Here is a 22,667-nt window from a genome sequence, read left to right as displayed (position 1 = left end):
TGATCTAGACACTTTAAATATGATTAAGTATGTTGTTTAGCCTGTAAAGACCCACTATAGGCTTATTATTTATACAGGGTTACCTGTTACAGGACTGTTTTTTCATTATTATGTTAGGATCTTTTAAATAATAAGAAAACAGCAAAGTGAGGGGTTTTTTTTAGATAAACAAAATACACCTCGTTTTTATCTTTTAGTGCTGCAGTTTATTGTCTGGATGAAAACAGAATACATGCTGGTTGGGCAGAAAGGCTTAGAAAAAGGATCTCAACACAGCGCACAACATGAACACAACACATAAGCTTTTAAATGTTTTTATAACTGTCTAAATACAGCAAATATATAAGTGATAATAGTTTTGATACCAAGTGAAATGACATATTACGCAATATGTTAAAATAAAAACATATTAATAAAGACTGACAGAGTAACAGATGCAATATTAAGCCTCAGTCATTAATAAAAATTCAATATAAAAGATTTAAAAAGATACATAATATCTGAACAGCTCTTGAAATGAAATAACAAACTGCAGAGTTTAGTTCATGGAAGGATCTCTGCATGAGGATCTGTTTGTGCCGTCCAAACCTCTCATAACAAGTTTGATCTTACAAACAGCTGCTGAAACAAAAATGTTCGCTGGCTCGATAATTACTATTACATTTTATATAAAGTACACAGAAGCAAAATTACTGAGATTATATAAAACGGATCCATGAAAATACTGAAGACGAACAAACACTGTAGTTCACAGAGAGAACGCAGGCACACTAACACAGTCTGAACAGGTTTGATGATAATCACAGAAATGTGCAGATTTCTGCTCTCTGCTGTGTTTTTGGCAAACGGGTTTTGCCATACTGTGGAAACTTCAGGAGGCGATGGTCTGACTCTGGTGGGAGTGGGTTTGATTTCTTTTGAGGGGTTTTTACTGTTTGTTCTTTTAAAGGTGGGTCCAAATGGTGCTTCATTTAACATGTGTCTTTGGATATTTCAGTGTGTTCACATGTGATTTTATGATTTTTGTGTTAGTGTTTTAGTTATAGTTAGTGATTTCAAAGCTGTTAAGATCTGCCGTGGTCATTTGCAATGGATTGAAATGTTTGTTTTAGCTTCTTGGTTTTCTGTCCCTCAGTTACAGCCAGTGCTCGGTGTTCCAAAGTAATGCATTAAAGTAATCACAGTGCCTTTTTCTGTAAATCAGTAATGTAACATGTGACCGTACTAAATTCAGTAATTACATTATTTCGTGTTACTACAAGGAGTCTTTAATCTGCGCTCATGTTGGACAGACAGAAGCGAACACAAAAATTCATGTTATTTTTGTCATGAGAACTTGTGCTACACTCAGCTGATTTCATTTTATCCTCAATTTATCCTCAGGTTTATATTTTTAACTTATCATTTTTAGACAATGAGTTCCAGGTCATTTTGCAGAGTAATGCAAAACAGATGACAAATGACTTTCTTCGGTATGAAATCAAGGAAAGATGATGACTAATGTGTAGTATATTACTTTTTTGAGTGGCCCAATACTGATTACAGGATATTAGCCAAGACTTAGGTTAGGCCTGGTAGGGGAATGAATGGTGAAGTAAATATGTTGCTGCTGTTTGTCTCTGGTTATTCTTATTTGACAGTTGTAATGTTAATTGTGAACATGTTTGATTGATGTTTGGCATCATGCATTTTTGCCTATTGTTTCTTTGTTTCTATTTCTCCAATAACACAGAAAACATCACTGGATCAGTCTGATGTTTCAAACAGCTGCTGATCAACAGCAGGCCTGTGTGAGACATGACTCTGTCTTTTTATGTTTTATGTAGATCAAAAACCAACAACAGCAACAAGAAGCACAGCAGAAACACTCAGAACAACTATCAGTCCAACAGGTCCATCCCCTGGGTGTCCTCCTGTCTGACCTGCAGGTGAGAAACAGGTGTGAAGTGTCAGCTCTACAAAGTCTCATCAACAACATCTTTAGAAACAAAGATCAACAACCAGGAAGCAGCTTCACCTCTGATCACACACACACTCAACTCTACTCACTCACCTGGAGGATCAACAACTCTCAGGTAGATGATGCTGATGAGCTTCAACGGTTGTTTGACTCCCTGGACGACATGGCACTCATATGTTCCGTTATCAGCAGTCGTCACATTCTTCAGAATCAGAGACACGTCTCCATCCTTCATCTGTCTGTCCTGCAGATCCACCCGGTTCTTAAAAGATGGACGCTGCTCATCTGGGACAAATTGCTGATCCCGGTACATCAAGACATAATGTCCATTCAGGTCACGTCTGCTCCACTTCCCCACTATGATGGGTTTGTTATTGTTTGCAGCTCGACATGACAGAGTGACGTCCTGTCCAGACTCAGATGTGATGATCTTCTGGTCTGAGAAGAGGAAACAAAGAGCAGAGAGGCAGGAGTGATTCTACGTTCAGACTCTTAGAAAAAGAACAATTTCATGGATACAGTCTCTTCAAAAGAGCTGCTGTAACAGGCTGCCGCACATGGGGGGCGCTGGAAGTAATCAAATTAGTGATTCAAATTAGTAATTTCACTTTATGATTGCAAAGGTTGTCAATTCTTCACATTTCCTTAAGCCGTATTTCATCTGGGTCCATTACCGTGTTGCCTTCAAAAGCAAGTCATTAAATTGGATGACCAACTGTAGTGTCTAATAGTGTCTCTGATAATGACAGAAAATAATACTAAAAGGCATTTGTACTGCTACTATTTGTATAGTTATTTTAAGTGGTGCTTGAGCACCTCCAAAAAGAGTCAAAACTCGCCAGAACAGAACGGTTAAAGGTTTCACGTTATGATTGTTCACTTCTACAGCAGCCAATCAGAGTGGAGAGAACCCCAAAAAAGACCACTGAACTCTACAAAAATGGACCACACGCACGCACGCACACACACACACACACACACACACACACAGGCAATTGTGTACAGTATTGTTTAAAAGAAAGAATATGAGATGCTGTGTTACAGATGTCATGTTTCCCAGATGTAATATACAAGAATAAGCAAAGTGGTTATATAATATAAAATCAATGCTAAAGTGATCAAATCATAATCACAAAACAACATTTTTAATCATTAACAAATATTGAATACATTATAAATTGTTACATGATGATTGCTTTAGAATGTAACTGTCATTTCTTATCAGCTGACACGTGACAAGACAAAGACAGCCCGAACATGAAAAACGGAGAAAAATGCAAAGCAAACAAGAACCAATAAATGAGAATTTAAGTAACAGAATTCAGGCTCTCAAACCCTAAACATTAGAATCTCAGAATTCCCAAAGAATGAATAACAACAATCCAAACAAGCTTGGGTAGCGATCGTGGTAGCTCTACATATGGAAGATGATAGAGGAAATGGAGAAGGGTGAAAATAACTCAAAGATCAATAGCAATCTAAATATGTACAGAATTACCTGCGAGTGCAGCCATCAAGATAGTGGAAAACAACAACGTGGTGCAAAGTGTTGCAGCAGCCATTTCCACGTTCTCTGCTGAACTTTCCTTCACTTGTTTTAAATGTCCGAGGATTTCGGTATTTTCAAGAAGTTACAGATACCCCAAGTTAAAACCCAATGAGATTATTTTAATTTTAAAGTTTAAATGCAAGTTTTAATAAAACTCACTGACTAAGAGAGCAGACAGACATCCTAGGAAAAACAGTGATTTGTGTTGTGCTGTGATTTGTTGAGACGCTGAGGAGGAGTTGCATATTTACGAGTTGCTTCCGGGACGTAAGTATTTTAAACAGATTTTAAACAGAATCTTTTCTGTTTAAAATCTATTAATTGAATGATTTGTAGGACTTTATTCATTGTTTTAGAGGCCTGACTGTAGGATAAAAAGAAATTACATGGGCAATAAGAAAGGAGGTGACATATACAGCAGGTCTGAGTGTTTCACAGGTTCTGTTCTTAAATGATGTCCACAGAACAACACAAACATAACCAAACTCACCCATCTAACTGGAGGTTCAAAGCTGGTTCAACATATCTACCATGTATGCAGATGAATGCCATTTAATGCTTTAAACACAAACAGTGTCACTTTATCCTGGATTCTGTAATGCACAGTGAGACAGTGCAAGGCTGCTGTGATCTCTCTTTTTTTGTCCTAGTCAGTAATCTGGCATTTGGCTAATGACTGTAGTATGCAGTGCATTACAGGTGTCCAGTTTACATGTGAAAAGGCATGCATAACCCTTACCGAAAACATTTTCAGTCTGGTGATTGTTCTAAAGGCTGAAAGACATCACTGTTGTTCTGCAGGCATTTCTGAAGCCATCAAGCACTCTTCTGCTCATCAGGAAGGAAAAAAATATCCACAAAGAAAAAACAGTGTAAGGTCAGTATGCCGTTTGCTTTTTTAGGTATTAAGAGAAAACTCATATTTTGTTCCAGTCAAGCAAAACAATCAATAAAAAGGTAAAAAGTTCATAAATTCAAAATGAAAAAATAAAACCCAAGTTTCAAATCTACTGGTAAAGTGGTCTTTACCACATTACCATACACCCACAAATGCACCTGTACTTCCCTGTAAACCTGTTTTAATGACATGAAGCTGTGTGACATCACAGTAGAAACCAGTTTTCATGGTTGTTCCACCTGTTTGAATCTGAGCCCACAAGGTTGACAAATGTTTCAAAGAGAGATTTTCATTTGATCCCAAATAAAAGAAGTGAAAACAAAGACCTGACAGAGTGCAGCAGCTGCTGACTGCAAACATTATTAATGCTCTTTTTTTTTTTTATTGAAGCTCTCAGACACTCGGCAGTGAAAGCATGAACCTGTTTCTACTGCTACTGCTTCACTACGTCCAGCGGGCTTAAAGCAGATTTCAAAGAGTTATCACAGGAGTGGGCCGTGGTCTCTGCTGCTGTAAATAACACGTTATGATTAAGGCTTTTTTAGAGCAGGGTGTTACTTCTTAGCCAAAAAAACTATAACCCTTGTTAAAACTCAACTTTAAATATTTTTTTGTATTTACCTCATTTTGACACTTCTTGATTTGTTGCTTGATACATGAAACCTAATAATTGTAAAAGGTTGTGCTTTCTTTTGCCCATGACTACAAATGAATACTTACAAGCACAAACATGCACAAGCATGACGTTAGATTGACACATAACAGTCAGAGGATCCTGGGATTTCACCCGAGGGACTGAGTTGATTAAACACACAAAAACACACAAAAGACTGCACTGCAGTCATTTTTATTTCAGGCTAGGCTAAATGTTGTATTTGTGGAACTTTAAAAAAAATATTCACAGAACTAGCACAATCATTTTGATATCTTATTTTTGTAAATTTTTGTGTGTGTGGTGGAAAACTTTAGAGAGACGTATGGCACACAGACACACACATCTTTGCATGACTTGAACAGTTGCTTAGCTGCCAGGTTTCTGGATGAGTCTCCTGACATGAAGTGACATATTTGACACTGCCCCCAAACACACACGCACACTAGCATCAAGGTCAAGCGACAGCTCTTTTATTTGTGGCAACACATGCACACACACTGCGATTTTTAGCCTCTCAGCCCAGGACACAGACACTCCTGGATGGCTGCCGCACTCTTTTCCTGCTTGGCTCTTGTCACTGTGGGAAACACACAGTGAATCAATCTGGCTGAGTTCCAGCCCCGCCCTGAGCCTGTCCCTGCAAGCTCACTGTGTCACCGCTTCGCACCGTTTCACCGGACACTAACATGTTGGGACTGGTTAGCATCCCTGTCACCACATGTTACATATAATTCTCTGCTCTGACTTACTCATACTTCTGTATAAGGAGCAGCTTCAGTTCAATTTAAGCTTTGAATGAGGTGAGACAGAATTAAGGTTAAAATGCTGCAGAAACATAATAAAAGCAACAGAATGATAACACTGAAACTGTAACAAATCAAATCACTAGAAATGGGAGGAACTAAAGAAGTGTAAATGTGTTTTCATTCCCAGTTACATCACTGATATGTTGCCAGTGAACCTGATTATTGTGAAATTTCCTCCAGCCCTTTCTTTTTAGTACCACTTACTTTTCTAGCCTTTTGTTTTCCACTTCCCAACTTTTCGAGACATTTTATGACTGTTAAGTTTAAGCTTTTCTCATCTTAAACATTTGAAATGTTTTCTATGTTCTGTAGTTCATAAAATATGGGATTTTTAAGTTGGCAGTGAACTGCATCCTGTTTCACATTTACATTTCAGAACAGTTCAGCAGTTTGCACTTTCATGAAAGGACTGTTTTGAATGTGCAGTCTAAATAAAATAAACCTCCACAAAAGGGTTGTTTTCATCTGTTGTGATTTTGGTTAAATGATAGTAAAGGAGACGGAGAGGAAATGAAATAAAAGGAAATAAAGCTAATTATTCCAGTCAGAGGGAAGCTCAATTACAAACACCAAACACACTGATTCTGTTTGTATTATTGTAGTTTATTTTCAGTTTCAGTGTTTGTGTTTTGAATATTTTTTCTGGAGGTTTAAAGATAAAGAGAGTCATTTCAAGGTCTGAGTGTCAGGGCTCTGTGTGCGGGCAGGTGGAAATGTGGATCCAAATGCAGGACTCCGAGACGAAATGTAACTGAAAACCACAGCTTTTATTGCTGGCATGAAACAAAAACCAAACCATGAAACCAAGCAGGGACACACAGGCAGGATCTGAGGGTACAACGCAACACCAAGCATGGGAAAACACAGGGCTTAAATACACAGGGCAGTAATGAGGGAATGGGCAACAGAAGGGAGACACAGCTGGGGGAGATCAGGACTAACGAGACGGGGAAGCGAAGCTGCACACACTAACATAAGACAAAGACTTTCACAATAAGACAGGAAACAAGAATTACTAAACCAGATGCAGACATGACACAGAACAGGAACTGCAATACACATGAGAACCCAAAACCTAAGAACTGATCCCTCACCAAGAATAACAGAAACAGATCCATAATGATAATAATAAACAAAGCACCAGAACATCAGAAAACAATCCATAATGCAAAAATAAACCAAAACATAATAAAATCAAAATACTGGGTCCAACGGACCCAGAACCGTGACACTGAGCTCTCTATACCTAAGGCTACGTTCACACTGCAGGCGGAAGCGCATCAAATATGACTTTTGACCCATATCCGATCATGGTATGACAGTTTGAACAGCACTAATCCGATATTTTCAAATCCCACCTAAGTCACTTCCGTATGTGGTACTGAATCCGATGCATTTCTGATGTTTTAGAAAGCGACTGCTGTTTGAATGGTCATGTCGCATTAAATCCGTCTTTTACATTACTGACACAAGACAGACACCAATTATCAGCGCTGGAGAAGACAAATGAGAAAGCATGGCGGCGGAAACTGGAGACGGAGCGAGTCAATGGATGGAACCTGAGGTTTTGGTCTGGATTAGCATATGGGGAGCCAATTCTATATAAGCTAAACGAGTCCGTGTCCATATGTACCCCTGCACGGAGCCATTGTTAAAGCACGGGCTCTCTTTTTTTCTCAGTGTCCTTCTTTCTGTAATTAATTAATTCATTAATTTCTGTAATTAATTTGTCAAAATTGCGATTACAGAAATTGATACGATTACGTATGCAGTGATGTTCGAGGCCTCGCGGGCAGTCCGTACCACGTGACTGATTCAGGAACTGGCTCGTCGGTTTGCGCCAGATTAGAAATAAAATGGGCAGCAAAACACAGCTGATTTCACATCACACTGTGTTGTGGAATTGGATTACGTACGTACTACATCTCTGTATCTCTCTCGCTCTTTTAATTCTCTTAATTTAATTCTCTTCTTTAATTCTCATCTCATTTAGTCGTTTGGTATTCAACACACTCATATACAGGCGCTCGTTCCCCTCCAGACGAGGTCATCAGATGATGACATAATGATGGAGGGTCTGTGCTGAACTCTGTTTGTGCTCGGCAGGTCAGCCCGGTGCCGTGTCATTGTCAGGGTCGTTTCTCCTGCAAGCGACCCTGCGGACGACCTCTGACCTGCGGCAACCACTCCTGCAGCAGAGAGTGTCATCTGGTTAACAGCGGCAATCCAGTAAGGACCTTCTTTAGATGTCTTTTAATGAAATCTGATGAAATAATAAATGATGGTACCAACAGAAACTGCTGTTCCTCTGTCAGCCACTTGAGACTGGCACCAAACGCTGGGCGGTCCCCAGAGACTGTATATAACTGATTTATGTAGCTGCTAGGGCACATAAGTCACAATAATACCACTGCAGATATTTTTTAAGTATATATTCACATTTCCTGGCAGGTACAACAATAGCAGCTCTGGCAGGGAGTCAGCCTCCAGTGGCAATTTAGAAAAAACACAGCTACTTTGGATACATCCAATGTATTATAGTTTTTAGTTTTTTTATGTGGCAAACGACACGTTTATGATAACCTGACTGTGCGACGGGTGTAACAGGTGAAGGATTGCAGTTAAACAGGCCTTTACATTACAGTTAATCCATCGCACAGGAACCTGGTAACTGGTGCTCTAATATTCAAATAAAATCCTCAAATTTCACCAAAACTGGAGCTCAGACGTCTTGAACCACCTGTTGGTAAAGTTAAACACAGCAGCCATGTTATTGGTCAGATAATTGCATTAAAAATGCTCCAATGTGCCGAGGTCACGTCCAGGGACTCCAAATAGCTGATGTCATCATCCACCTGTCAGTTAAAGCCAGGCCCTTAATAATACAATCTGTAAGCCCAATTCAAATTTAAACGGGTAATTTATAGAGTACAGTTGTTAAGAAGTATGAGGCACCTTGTGCTTTTGCAAACATCTAATTACATGTTAAATATCTTATCTGAGATGTTTATTCATAAAAAGTTTCATCATCAGTGTCAACACTTTTTCATGCGTTTACAGTGCAACTCTTCTTTTTATTAAATTTCCTTCCATTGCTTAAGGACTTTGACTGATATAAATAAATAAATAAATAAAAGCTTTCTGTAATCATTGTCCTGACCATCTTTTGAGCACATTTTACTTTGAAATTTGGAATTTGTTTTTTCTTCAACTTTCAATACTCTAAAAGCTTTACTTTAAATGTGATCCTGAACCACTCCCAGGACAGATGAGATATATAATCACTCCTGTTTGCTGTGCTGAACCTTTGCTGCCCTGATGTAATACCCAGTTTGACCAGTAGATGGTAGCAGACTTTGAATGTATGTGTGCTGGTTCAGAAGGTATGAGTCAGTAAGAGCCACGTGGTGATAAGTTTGTAGTTTATGAGACACTGAAACACTTAATCTCTCTGTTTTCATTATAAATTACTAAGTGTTGCACTCTGAACATTATTCAGATTGAAGAAATTTAAATTTAAAATCCTTTCATCAGTCAAAGAGTAACAATCTGCTAACAGCAATATTGTCACTCTACTCTGTCTACATATTTGATCAAAGACATTTGAAAATGTTTATGACAATTTGCTAAAGTTTAAATGAATAAATTTCAGGATTTTTGCCTACAGCAGTGAAACTTTTGCAAAAGAAAGCCGTCAGATTTTGTGTTTCATCAGATGTGTAATGGCACCGGATATCGGTACCCATTCCTAATTGCAACGTGGCATTTTGGGGCAAAATGGGAACGTAAATAGTGTATAGTGTGTATGTGAGGAGCAGGATTTTGAATTCAATTCTGGATTTGAAGGGAAGCCAAAACAGGAGAAATATGCTCTCTCTTTCTAGTCCCTGTCAGGACTCTTGCTGCAGCATTTTGGATTAGCTGAAGGCTTTTCAGTGAGTGTTTTGGACATCCTGATAATAATGAATTACAGTCGTCCAGCCTGGAAGTAATAAATGCAAGAACTAGTTTTTCAGTGTCACAGCGTTACTGGAGGCCAAGGTAAAGCCATCCAGAGTAAGAATCTGGTTAGATACCATATTTCTAAGATTTTCAGGGCCGAGTACAATAACCTCAGTTTTATCTGAATTAAGAAGCAGAAAGTTAGCGGCCATCCAGGTCTTTATGTCTTTAAGACATTCCTGCAGTTATACAGAATTGGTCCTAGCACTGAACCCTGTGGAACTCCATAATTAACCTCAGTGTGTGAAGAGGTCTCTCCATTTATATGCACAAATTGGAGTCTATTAGATAGATATGATACAAACCACTGCAGTGCAGTACCTGTAATACCTACAGCATGTTCTAATCGCTCTAATAGGATATTATGGTCAACAGTATCGAATGCTGCACTGAGGTCTAGCAGGACAAGCACAGAGATGAGTCCACTGTCAGAGGCCATAAGAAGATCATTTGTAACCTTCACTAAAGCTGTTTCTGTGCTGTGATGAGCTCTGAAACCTGACTGAAACTCTTCAAATAAACCATTCCTCTGCAGATGATCTGTTAGCTGTTTGACAACTACTCTTTCAAGGATTTTTGATATGAAAGGAAGGTTGGAGATTGGCCTATAATTAGCTAATGCTGGGCTTACACTGTGCGATTTTTGGCCCATTTTGAGCCGATTTTTGAGTCGTGCGACCGTTTTGGCGATCGGCCCGATTTTGGCCTTCATCGTGCGTCGTGCATCGTGTAGTATACCTGGGTTAACGCGACGCGATTAACACCTCACGACCAGCTCCCGATCATCAATCGCTTGGTCGTGAGGATTTCAAACCTGTTTGAAATCCTCACGACTGTCGTGAGGGTGTCACCGCAGTTTGTCACACTGCGCACGCGCAAACACAAATATCAGTGAAAAAGACGGAGCAGCACGGCAGTGCAGTGTGTGATCTGGACACAAGCGACGGAGGCACAACTTGTAGAACTTTGGAAAGCTCATCCGAGCCTTTTCGATGTGGCCTCACAAAATTATCACGACCACAACAACCGTGAAAATAGTTGGATCTACATTGCTGCTCAATCACAGCTGCCTGATCATGTTTTTCATTAGCAATTTAGCAAAGTTGATGGTGGTGGTGTGTCTGTGTGAGTGAAAGACAGAGAGAGCGAGCGACAGAATTTCTGTTATAACCTTCATGTTATGGAGGCACAGTGTGAGCACTCAGGTCGCATCAGAGCATCGGGTCGTATAGTGTGAGACCCTGCATCATGACCTATGAACTTCTAACCCCTGCGAGTCAATCGTACAGTTTGAGCAGGAGCTGAATCGCGCGACTGAAAAAAATCGCACAGTGTAAACCCAGCATAAGACTGCTGGGTCTAGAGATGCTTTTTGAGTAAAGATTAAACTACAGCCAGCTTGAAGGCCTGTGGTACATAGCCGATTATTAGAGATAAGTTGATCATATTTAAGATTGAAGCATTAATTAATGTCAGGACATCATTGAGCAGTTTTGTAGGAATGGGGTCTAAAAGACACGTTGATGGTTTGGAGGAAGTAATTATTGAAGCTAACTCAGAAAGATCAATTGGAGAAAAAGAGTCTAAATGACTTAGATGATCTGAATCTGAACACTATATAATACCGACTGTAGCCTCAGCAGAGGTTAAATGATAGTGAAATGAGTCTCCCGTGGTGAGACCAGTATACCTTTCCTATTCCAGCTGCAGAGTTCAGATCATTAGCTCTTTTGTGCTTTTAACCAAGTAATCTCTTTGTCTAACCCGCTAGTGCTCATTTGCATCTGTTTTTTCCACCAAACTTATACACAGACTATGGAAAGTTGTTATTTTAGACCATTCACAATTGATTTCTCTTATGAATCTGTTTGCTAGGTCCATCTTCTATTTTGTCTCTTGATAGACAATTGGGTTTTCTCATTGTTCTGTGTGTATTTTGTCTGGGCATCCAAGTAGTCAATGCTACATGGGTGTGTGGAACTACCATTAGAATCGAACTGGGAGAGATAGTCGGGTTGCTCCGAAAAATTTCCAGGTTCTCCTCGGGGATCCTAAGATCCTCCACTTTGCTGAAGTAACTTCTGCAGATATCCACTCGATTGCCAATGAACTGTCCTCACCTATCCATTTATGAAAGTTTAATGGATTTGTCATATTCAAATGAATATTTTATAGCAGAACTGTGATATTTTCTGAAACTCCTATTTAGGTTCTAAGTAAAATGCAACCTGACCCTAAAAACCAAGTCATACCCAACCAGCAGACAACTTTTAGAGGTCAAACGTATTATTCACAAGGCAGATGTAACACCCATTTATACCAATAGATGGGAGAAGACTTTAAATGTAAATCATGCCCATTCCAAGCTACACTTAGGTTATCAGACCGGCCTCTTTACTGGTTTAGGGGCTATTATCCAGAGCAAGGTCCAGTCTGAGTCATATTTTCTGCATTTTATCAGAAACTGAAACATTTTCAGCTCTCTCTTGAGAAGCTGCTACAAGAAAATTTTCAGGATTTTTGCAATGTTAGCTGCTGGTTGGTTTCTGGGTGAAATAGTCTTAAACACACACATCCTGTATTGAAACATTTCTTTGAAGATTACAGCTAGGGCCATGCTGGTTTTAGTCTGCATTGTTTTTTTTTTTCACTGAAAGCAGGCATGTGCACTTAGTGAAGTTAATGAAGTCAACTTTTTCATGTGAAATTGTCGTGAAACCCACTTAACCAGGTGAGAAAACCAAAGTAAGATCAAAACTTTATTGATCTTCATAAAACTGAACACCAAACCCAAATAAATATAAATATCACTAAACTTAGTGATATTTAGTGAGGACATAAATACATATCTAAATATTTATATTGTTTATATTATTTATATTATTTATATTGTTCCTGAAGATTATGGAGGAAGAAACAATTTTGAAAATACGATGTGGTTTTCTAAGTGACAAAAACACAGGAAACATGTGAAAATCAAGTGGAGGTACTGTGGTCTGAGGTGCTGCAGGGAGCAGTTAGAGACGAGCAGTGTGCATCGGTGGTTGGACTGGTGGCTGATGATGTCCATCCAAAGTAGTTTTCAATTTCGCATCACTTCACTGAAGCGTAGATAACGTCTGACTCTGGTTTAAAGTGTGAACACAAACACAGATCAAACAGAAGTAAATATGATTCTGTCCCTAACACGCAGTCCTGACTTTGCTGAAAACCACATCAGCTGCAAATCACAATGTGAATCTCTCGTGCAAATGCTCTGCTTCCTTATTTGAGTTTGCTATTGTGAGTGCAAAAGTGCAGTCTTCCTAAAAAGCACTGTTACACTTAATGCAAATATCTTAATGGGATAGAGTAGTCATAACTGGGACTTCAGCCAAATATTCATAAATTTGGATGTTTCACACCCCATTAGCTACCATTAGCTCACACCAGGTGGCAGCTGGCCGGATTGGACAAATGGACGAAGCTAAATAATAACGATAATGAGTGCTCTTCATTTGCACTGCAGCAGGAAGTAGCTTGGAAGCATAAATAGAAAATAGAAGTGTTAGGTTTGTTTTACAATTAAATTAAAGAACTATAAAAACCGTCACCCTCTACCTGAGCTTTTGACTCACAGGCATTGCACATAAACTGACCCCATTATTAGAAACTCTGGTCATGTTCAGTGTGAACATTTACCTCTGGAACATGAGCTGTATGACAGGAAATGACATGTCTGCCTAAAGATGAAGATAAAGAAAAGCTGTACCTGCGGTCGTCTTTGGGCTGATGGTTGTTTGTCCATAACTGCCAGGTTTTTTTCTCACTATTGAGTAAACTAAAGCCGAATCATCCTCTGCATAATAAAGCACAAAAAGGCAAAAAAAATTTATTTATGCTTATGTAGCTTCATGAAAAGATGAAATAATGATCTTTATATAACTTTTAGAAATAGCAGCAGGTTTTCAAAAAGTTTTTTTTTCTACTTCTTAAGATCATAGCTGTGAACCAGCAAAGAACTGGCGGGTGTTCGTGTGAAAAGAGAACATGGACAACCACAAAGCCTTTTTTGATGCAGGCTGATGCACTTTACCACGGAGGACAAAGCAAACACTTTCTCGTAATGAACGCTATTGTTAGCTAAAGCAGGGCACTCTGTGGTGAGAATAGGCATCAGACTGAAGCTAACTGAAATCAAAAACAGGAAGCTGCTGCTGTGGTTTTAAACTTTAAGAAGCCTGAAAAGAAACAAAGAACTGTGTCAAAGGAAGTTTGTTCTGTTGAGTTAAACTCTCAAATGTATCCTGCTAATCCTGCTAAAATGTTGTGTGTGCACTGAGGAGCACAAGGTAGCAAACTGACCTTGAGGTGACTTTTGTTGTAAATTGGCAGTGGTATAAATAATTCACCTAAAATTGAATCTGTGTCTAATCTGAGCTGCATTTTGGATTTATTGAAATTTTGGACTTCTATTCCTCTGCTATGGCACTGCTGATGTTCTCTGGGCAAAAAATGGAATAAAAGTCACAACACGACCAGTCTGTAAATTTTGTTGAGGCCAGATGAGGTTAAAAGGAAACTGTTGATTAGCCATACTTAAACCAAAGCCCAAAGGCTCTGGATGCAATGGGGCTGTTATAATTGACATACCACCCCCATACCACTGTCCAAACAGTGGTATGTGGGTGCCCTTGAATTAGTAGCATTAGGTGATGATCTCACATTTCAAATCCAAAGACACAGAGAGTGTATTTTATTTTCAGGAGGCTCATATTCCTTACCCTCCCTAAGAAGGTCAATGCCAGGAATACTGACAAGTCCACCCATTAATCAAACCTTGGATAAAACAAAAAACAGTTAAGCCTACATCCTGGTCATGGAAAACATGACTGCTGCTACATCCTCTCTGGGATAAAAGTGTGCAAGATAGTTAGCCCAGTTAGTTTATGGTTGTTTTTTTATTTGGAGAATAATTTCAGCCAAGAGCGATGTCCTGTTGGTGGCATTTCAGAGGTCTCAGACCTGCTGTTTTGGATAGTTTATGGGTCAATCAGAAAGTAATGTATTACATATCCTACGTTACTTATGTTGAAGGTAGTGTACTAGGTTACTTAAGTGCTCACTGAAGAAAGTACTTCATTAAACTACTTGGTACTCCCTGAAATAACCTGAAATGCATTGTCTAATAATTAGAAGTTAGCAATATAAATCTTAGCCTACAGTCCCAAACATTGATGCAAATCCCAAAAATCCCATGACAAGCTCTGGTGTCGTCGTCCCCCCAGAAATGAGCATCATTATTACCTGTGCTTTCTTGTGTTCCTTCAACTTGACTGTTTGATATTTTGATTTCACTCTCTGTAATGCCATCTTCTGCTGCCATATCTTGATATGCTGAAATGTAACAGTAAAGTTATTTACTGTAAATATTCCAAAAAAAACCCAAAACATAACTATTTGTATCTAAAGAAACTGACCTTCAGGTTTCCTGTGACGACATAGTCTTACCAGCAGAACCAGTAACACCAGTAGAACCAGGACACAGACTGGTGACAACACAGAAAGAACAGGAGGAAAGAGTGATGGAGGAAGAGTGATGGAGGTGGAACCAGGAGCAGAGGTGGATGTAGGTGGAGGTGTGGATGTAGGTGGAGGTGTGGTGGTGTGTTCCCCTAAAATAAAGCAAACACAGTCATTAAGTTGTCGTCACATTGTGAATGTTGAAACCTGCAGAAACACAGACAGGTGAGTGTGTCACCTGTGACAGTGATCCAGCTGGATGGAGACTCTCCATGACCGCTGATGTCACACTTGTAGAGGCCTTCATCAGACCTGGAAACATGCTGGATGGTCATGTGACCTGTAGGCTGCTTCCTGATGAGGGAGCCATCTTTATAGAAAGCAGCTGGGAGGTTGGAGGGAGTGGTCTTTGTTTTACAGAGCAGAGTGACGTCATCTCCCTCCATCACAGGGAGGACAGGACTCTGCAGGATCACTGATCCACCTCAACACAGAGACAAACTACAGCATTTCATCCATTTACACACAGCTTCATCAACACTAACTCCACACACTCAGCTTACCAGTGACTGTCAGGTTAACCATGTTACTGATGGGACCCTCTCTGGACTCACACAAGTAAACTCCACTGTCTCGTTCAAAGATGTAACTGATGTCACAGGAAAAGTTAAATGATGTTCCCCATCCATCTCCACACTGAGTGATGTTTCCTTTGCTTGTGTTTCTCCTCAGAGTCCATCCAGCAGAGCTGTCGTCCTCCTCACAGCTCAGAGACACAAAGACTTCCTTAAAGAACTGAGAGCTGCTGGGACTCACAGTCAGACGAGCTGTGAGGGTTAAAATGAAAAGGTCTGAAAACTGAAAATGGTTACAATAGTGTAATTATTCCATAATTTCATCAGTTTTCTGCATGAGCTCCATTCTGTAACATGACCCCAACCAGGTCATATCAGTGAGCATTTTCAGGTTTAAACTGTGACAGAAGAAGGTTACTGACCTTGGTTTGTTGTGCAGCTCAGCAATGAGATCAGAACTAAAGAGAAATGACACTCAGGTTGATTTGAGGTGAACATAAAGAACAACTCCACACAAACAGCTGACAAACACACAAACTTGTCTCCAACTTTGCTACTAACAGCATGTTTCTATATCAATTGGACGTGTCTCTCTCTCTCTGATATATCTTGGCAGAAATCTAAACAGCAACTATGCTGGAAACACAGCTGTATCCACTAGAGTATTAAACTTCTGGCTGCTCCTTTATTCAGAAGAGGTCACCACAGCAGGTACCTCCACATCTTGTATTTGGTAAAGTTTTACACCAATGTCCTTCCTTATGAAAGCTCAAAGAAATCTGTTTAACTTCCCAGGGAGCTAGGAATTATTCACTTGTCAAGCAAATCTGTTAAATACCACAATGTAAAACTATCACCTATACAGCTAATGACATTTTCCAAAGCTTCGAGCAGAGATAACTCAGTAGATAGAGTGTTTGCCCCATGATTAGAAGATCGGGGTTCAAATCCACTGAACGGCTACCCTGAGGTAACCCTGAGAAAGGTAACGTCTGTACACACTGCTCCCTGGGTGCTGGATTGGTGGCTGCCCACTGTTTGAATGGGTTAAATGCAGAAGACTAATTTCCTATGGGATTATTAAAGTATGCATCTTTGAATTTTGTTTTTATTAACTTTACCATTACATATAAACTTTGTAGGAGCCACGTCTGGACTGTTCATGTCCTTGTTTTAAGCACATAACTGAAAAACTGCAACTGTCTGCACTGACTACACTATGGGTATACACAAAATATCCATTTTCTAAAAAAAAAACTCAGTGAAGTCATGTGTCCACTGTGCAGCTGTGTTGATATAATGAGTGAATGATTTGATCTTTTCACTGCCTGCTGTGTTTCCTCGACTCCTGAGCAAAGATAAAGAGTCAGTTCAGACCTGCAGTTGGTCCTCGTGGTGTTTTGAACTTGAATTCAGCCTGATTTGTTTTTCATGTCTTCTCCTCCATCATCAGTTATCAGGAGAGCAGACAGTCAAAGTACAAGAATTCAAACAAACACAGAGATTCTACTTACAGAGCAGACACAGCACAGATGTTTCCTTCATCGTCCTTCTCACTCATTTGAGCTTTTTTTCATTTCTCTCACTGAAACCAAGTAAAGCCCGCCCTCTTCCTCTGAGCTGGGGCTTTTTGTAGTGGTTCAAAGACAGTGGTGGAGAACTAACATTTTTGGATTGTGTAAAGATAACATCATTTAAAAATATATATACAAAAGCACATTCTAGTGAACATTGTCTAACAACGCTTTCAATAAGAACAGTTACTGAAAGCTGCTTCACATACAAGACCAGAAATTCAGAAAAAAGTGAGTACAGAAAAAGCCGTTTGTGGTAAAAAAAAAAAAAAAAGAACTGCTAGTGGCATGCGGTGACCTTTACAGGCCCACACACACAAAACATTTAACTCGGCTATTTAACAAGACAAAATGAACCAGACTAAAAATGCATGGAAATCTTCTCCTGAAGATACGTAAAATATTGGCTTTATATACAATATTACCAAACATTACCAAAAACACATTTACCACTAGCTGACTGTGACAAGTGGTAGAAAAGTATTTAGAATCATTTCCTAGAGAAAAAGTAAATAAAACACAATGAAAACACAGAACCACACTAAAAACTGCATCATTGTATGTAAAGCAGGGGTGTTCAACTCCAGGCCTCGCTGGCCGGTGTCCTGCAGGTTTTAGATGTGTCCTTGATCCAACACAGATGATTTAAATTACTAAATTAGCTCTTCAACATGTCTTGAAGTTCTCCAGAGGCCTGGTAATGAACTAATTGTTTAAGTGATTGATAAAACCTGCAGGACACCGGCCCTCGAGGCCTGGAGCTCGACACCCCTGATATAAAGTATAATGTATTCTGGATAATTATTCTGGAGAAAAATGTTCCCAATCCTCTATATCATCAAGGCCTTCGTCGCTATCATGGTAAAGGAGTTTATGTTTATCCACACTTCCTTTTGTCATCTATATCACACGCTTGCCAAGATGAGACTGATCCGTTATTATGATAAATCACAGAAGCTTGCCTATTTCCTAATGCTATTGCGTTTTCACATGATGCATGACTCCTGACTCCAAACACCAATCTCCCATTAGTCTCCCATCAAAAGCTGCTGACCCCTCAGCTTGACAAGCTCCAACCATTGTTAACAGGAAATGGAGACACCGTTGAAATGAAGACACACTACAGTTTCCAGTGGAATCCAAGTCAAGCAGAGCTTTTAGCCAACTGGATGCAACCAAGGAGTAGTTCTATGAAAGAAGGCTGTCTGAAATTAAAGGAGAGCAATGACGTTACCTTTGGAACATTTTAGTTAATACATATTTCTAGTTTTACAACGGCTGCTTGCCTTGCATATGCACATGTTTGAACATAATGTCATCATACATTGATTATATGGTACCAGTCAAACAGATTGAATGAATAAAACTTTATTAGATTTCTGTGCCACTGCTCTATCCTTACCACTTCCAAGACAGTATAGTTTAAAAATAGCTCCTCAAATAAACAGGATAAATAAATAGTGGCAGTGATTTTACTGAAGAGGAGAGTGTGTGTGGATTCCCTCCCCCCCTACCCCCCTGGACCATCTCCAAACCATCTGTACATATATATATAGCACTGTGGTTCACCTTCTTGTAAACAAACTGTCACCTTTTTCCTTGACCAGAAAACAGTCTGCCCATGAGTCTGTCTGTGAGCCATGACATAATCAATATTAACTGAATTATCCATCCATCCAGCCATCTTCATCCACTTTATCCGGGACCTGGTCGCGGGGACAGCAGCCTAAGCAGAGAGGCCCAGACCTCCCTCTCCCCAGCCACCTCCTCCAGCTTATCCGGGGAAACACCAAAGCGTTCCCAGGCCAGCCGAGAGATATAATCTCTCCAGCGTGTCCTGGGTCTGCCCCAGGGCCTCCTCCCAGTGGAACATGCCCAGAACACCTCACCCAGGAGGCGCCCAGGAGGCATCCTTGTCAGATGCCCGGACCACCTCAGCTGGCTCCTTTCGATGTGGACGAGCAGCAGCTGCTCTACTCTGAGCCCCTCCCGGATGGCCGAACTTCTCACCCTATCTCTAAGGGAGAGGCCAGCCACCCTTCGGAGGAAGCTCATTTCTGACACTTGTATCTGCGATCTTGTTCTTTCGGTTACTACCCACAGCTCGTGGCCATAGGTGAGGGTAGGGACGTAGATCGACCGGTAAATTGAGAGCTTCGCTTTTACACTCAGCTCCCTCTTCACCAAGACGGACCGGTGCAGCGTCCGCATCACTGCAGCCACAGCACCAATCTGTCTGTCGACCTCCGGCTTCCTTCTCCCATCACTCGCGAACAAGACCCCGAGATACTTGAACTCCTCCACTTGGGGCAGGAACTCGTGCCCGACCCGGAGTGGGCACTCCACCCTTTTCCGGCTGAGAACCATGGCCTCAGATTTGGAGGTGCTGATCCTCATTCCCGCTGCTTCACACTTTGCTGCAAACCATATCATCCGCGAAAAGCAGAGATGAGATTCTGAGGCCACCGAAGTGAAAGCCCTCCGCCACTTGGCTGTGCCTAGAAATCCTGTCCATAAAAATTAAGAACAGAATCGGTGACAAAGGGCAGCCCTGGCGGAGCCCATCACCCATGGGGAACGAGTCCGACTTTGTGACGTACGCTATGCACAGATACACCCACACACAGGTTTTTATCATCAGATTCCACATTTATTGCGAGTGTCCACGGAATTATAACAGAACACCGTCTGACAGCGGTCGGTTCCCGCAGAGTCTTCCTCCTCCGCTCCTCTCCACCTCACTATATAAAGGGAAGGAAAACCACCATCAGTCCAAAATCGCCATCAGCTGTTCTCACCAGCACCGCCCCGTTGAGCTCACTGCACCACTCCTCCCCTGCAGCCGCGTCCCGGACCACACCTCCGCCACATACCCCCACCGCCCGACTGAGGCCGGGGAGCCTTCCGGCCGAACCTACTCACCCCCCGCGAGCGAGAGAGGAAATCGGCCACCGCCATCTGCGCCCCCGGCCTATGGACCACCTTGAACTTAAAGGGCTGTAAAGCCAGATACCACCGGGTGATCCGGGCGTTGGCATCTTTCATGCGGTGGAGCCACTGCAGCGGGGCGTGGTCCGAGCAGAGGGTGAATGAGCGCCCCAGGAGGTAATAGCGAAGGGAGTCGACCGCCCACCGGATAGCCAAGCACTCCTTCTCCACGGTGCTGTACCGTCTTTCACGCTCTGCCAGATCCCGGCTGATGTAAAGAATGGGACGGTCGGCCCCCCGCACCTGCTGGGACAAAACGCCCCCCAGCCCCCTGTTCGAGGCGTCAGTCTGCAGAACAAAAGGGAGGGAGCCACCCGCTGCACATGCTCCGCACAGGTGTCGCTATGGATGATCACGTCATCCAAGTAAGCAGCAGCATACGCAGCGTGTGGGCGCAGCACCCGGTCCATGAGGCGCTGGAAAGTGGCAGGGGCCCCGAACAAGCCGAACGGAAGCGTAACGAACTGGTACAACCCGTACGGAGTGGAGAAGGCCGTTTTCTCCTTGGACTCGGCAGACAAGGGAATCTGCCAGTAGCCCTTGGTTAAATCCAGTGTCGTGAAAAAACGGGCCGTGCCCAGCCGATCCAGGAGCTCGTCGACCCGGGGCATGGGATAAGCATCAAAACGTGACACTTCATTCACCTTGCGATAGTCGACACAGAACCGTATAGACCCATCCTTCTTCACCACCAGAACGATGGGGCTACACCAGGCGCTGTGCGACTCTTCTATCACTCCCATTCTCAGCATTTCAGCCAATTCCCTCTGCACAATTTGCCGTTTATGCTCAGGAAGCCTGTAGGGCCGTGAACGCACCGTCACGCCAGGCTGCGTTACAAAATGATGCTTAATGAGAGACGTTCGGCCGGGCAGGGGGGAGAACACATCAGCAAAACGCTGTTGTAACGCGACAACGTCCGCTCTCTGGGCCTGTGTGAGATGGTTATCACAAGGGAGGGAGGCGGGGATGACGGAATTTGGCACCTCCGGCCCCAACTCATCTCTCTCCTTAACCAGGCTCACCAGCGACGCGGATTCAACCTCTCTCCACTTTTTAAGGAGATTGAGGTGATAAATCTGTGTGGCCCCACCCCTCTCCGACCGAGCGACCTCATAGTCAACGTCCCCGACTCGCCGTGTGACCACAAAGGGCCCTTGCCACTTGGCGAGCAACTTTGAGCTGGAGGAAGGGAGTAACACAAGCACTTTGTCTCCCAGTGAAAATTGCCTGAGTCTAGCCCCTCTGTCATACAGGCGCTGCTGACGCTGCTGAGCCTGGAGCAAATTCTCCCGTGACAACCTTCCCAAAGTGTGGAGTTTCGCTCTCAGGTCCAGCACGTACTGGATCTCATTCTTGGCGGGGCTCGGACCGTCCTCCCACCTTTCTTTAATCAGGTCGAGCACCCCCACGTGGCCTCCTGCCGAACAGCAGTTCAAAGGGAGAAAATCCCGTGGAGGCCTGGGGCACCTCCCGCACTGCGAATAACAGAGGGTCTAGCCAGCGATCCCAATTGCGTTCATCCTTGTTAATGAACTTACGAATCATGGACTTCAAAGTCTTATTCAGCCGCTCCACCAGCCCGTCCGTCTGAGGGTGGTAGACGCTGGTCCGAATAGATTTAATGCCCAGTAATTTGTACAGTTCCCGCAGTGTACGAGACATAAACGACGTGCCCTGGTCAGTCAGTATCTCTTTCGGGATTCCGACTCGGGAGATGACCTGAAACAGTGCCTGCGCCACACTCTTTGCAGAGATGGTGCGCAGCGGGACTTCTTCCGGGTACCGCGTTGCATAATCCACCAGGACTAACACAAAGCGGTAGCCGCGTGCACTCCGGTGAAACGGCCCGATGAGGTCCATGCCAATGCGCTCAAACAGGACCTCTATGAGTGGAAGCGGGCGCAAAGGCGCTTTTGGTATGGCCGGCTGATTAACAAGTTGGCAGTCCGGGCAGGACGCGCACCAGTGGCGCACATCCGCTCGGATGCCCGGCCAATAAAATCGGGCCGTTATTCGCTCCAGAGTTTTTTCATAACCCATATGCCCTACCATGGGGTTATAATGAGCCGCCTGGAAAATCATTTCCCGGCGGCCCTGCGGCACCAACAGCTGGGTGTGTGTCACCTCCGTACGAGTGTCACGACTCACTCGATAT

At 42.2% G+C, this 22,667-nt stretch overlaps 1 protein-coding gene and 1 long non-coding RNA gene across 2 annotated transcripts in view; one reads left to right on the top strand and one right to left on the bottom strand.

The window, feature by feature from the left end:
* LOC120746965 overlaps positions 1-22,667 on the bottom strand; it is a 253,809-nt gene that overhangs the window by 52,055 nt on the left and 179,087 nt on the right. Inside the window, exon 5 of the mRNA XM_040052548.1 lies at positions 2,054-2,398. Coding sequence (XP_039908482.1) covers positions 2,054-2,398 — 345 coding nt within the window. The remainder of the gene's footprint in view (positions 1-2,053; positions 2,399-22,667) is intronic.
* Positions 8,583-22,437, top strand: LOC120746985. Its single transcript, XR_005699009.1, has 3 exons — positions 8,583-8,596; positions 15,507-15,511; positions 22,091-22,437. It is a non-coding gene; the product is annotated as an uncharacterized LOC120746985 (long non-coding RNA).

The sequence above is a fragment of the Simochromis diagramma genome, unplaced genomic scaffold (assembly GCF_900408965.1).
Source record: "Simochromis diagramma unplaced genomic scaffold, fSimDia1.1 OVJJ01000410.1, whole genome shotgun sequence".
NCBI lineage: Eukaryota > Metazoa > Chordata > Actinopteri > Cichliformes > Cichlidae > Simochromis > Simochromis diagramma.
The sequence above is the reverse complement of the archived record's forward strand: the minus strand, read 5'-3'. Positions and strand labels throughout refer to the sequence as shown.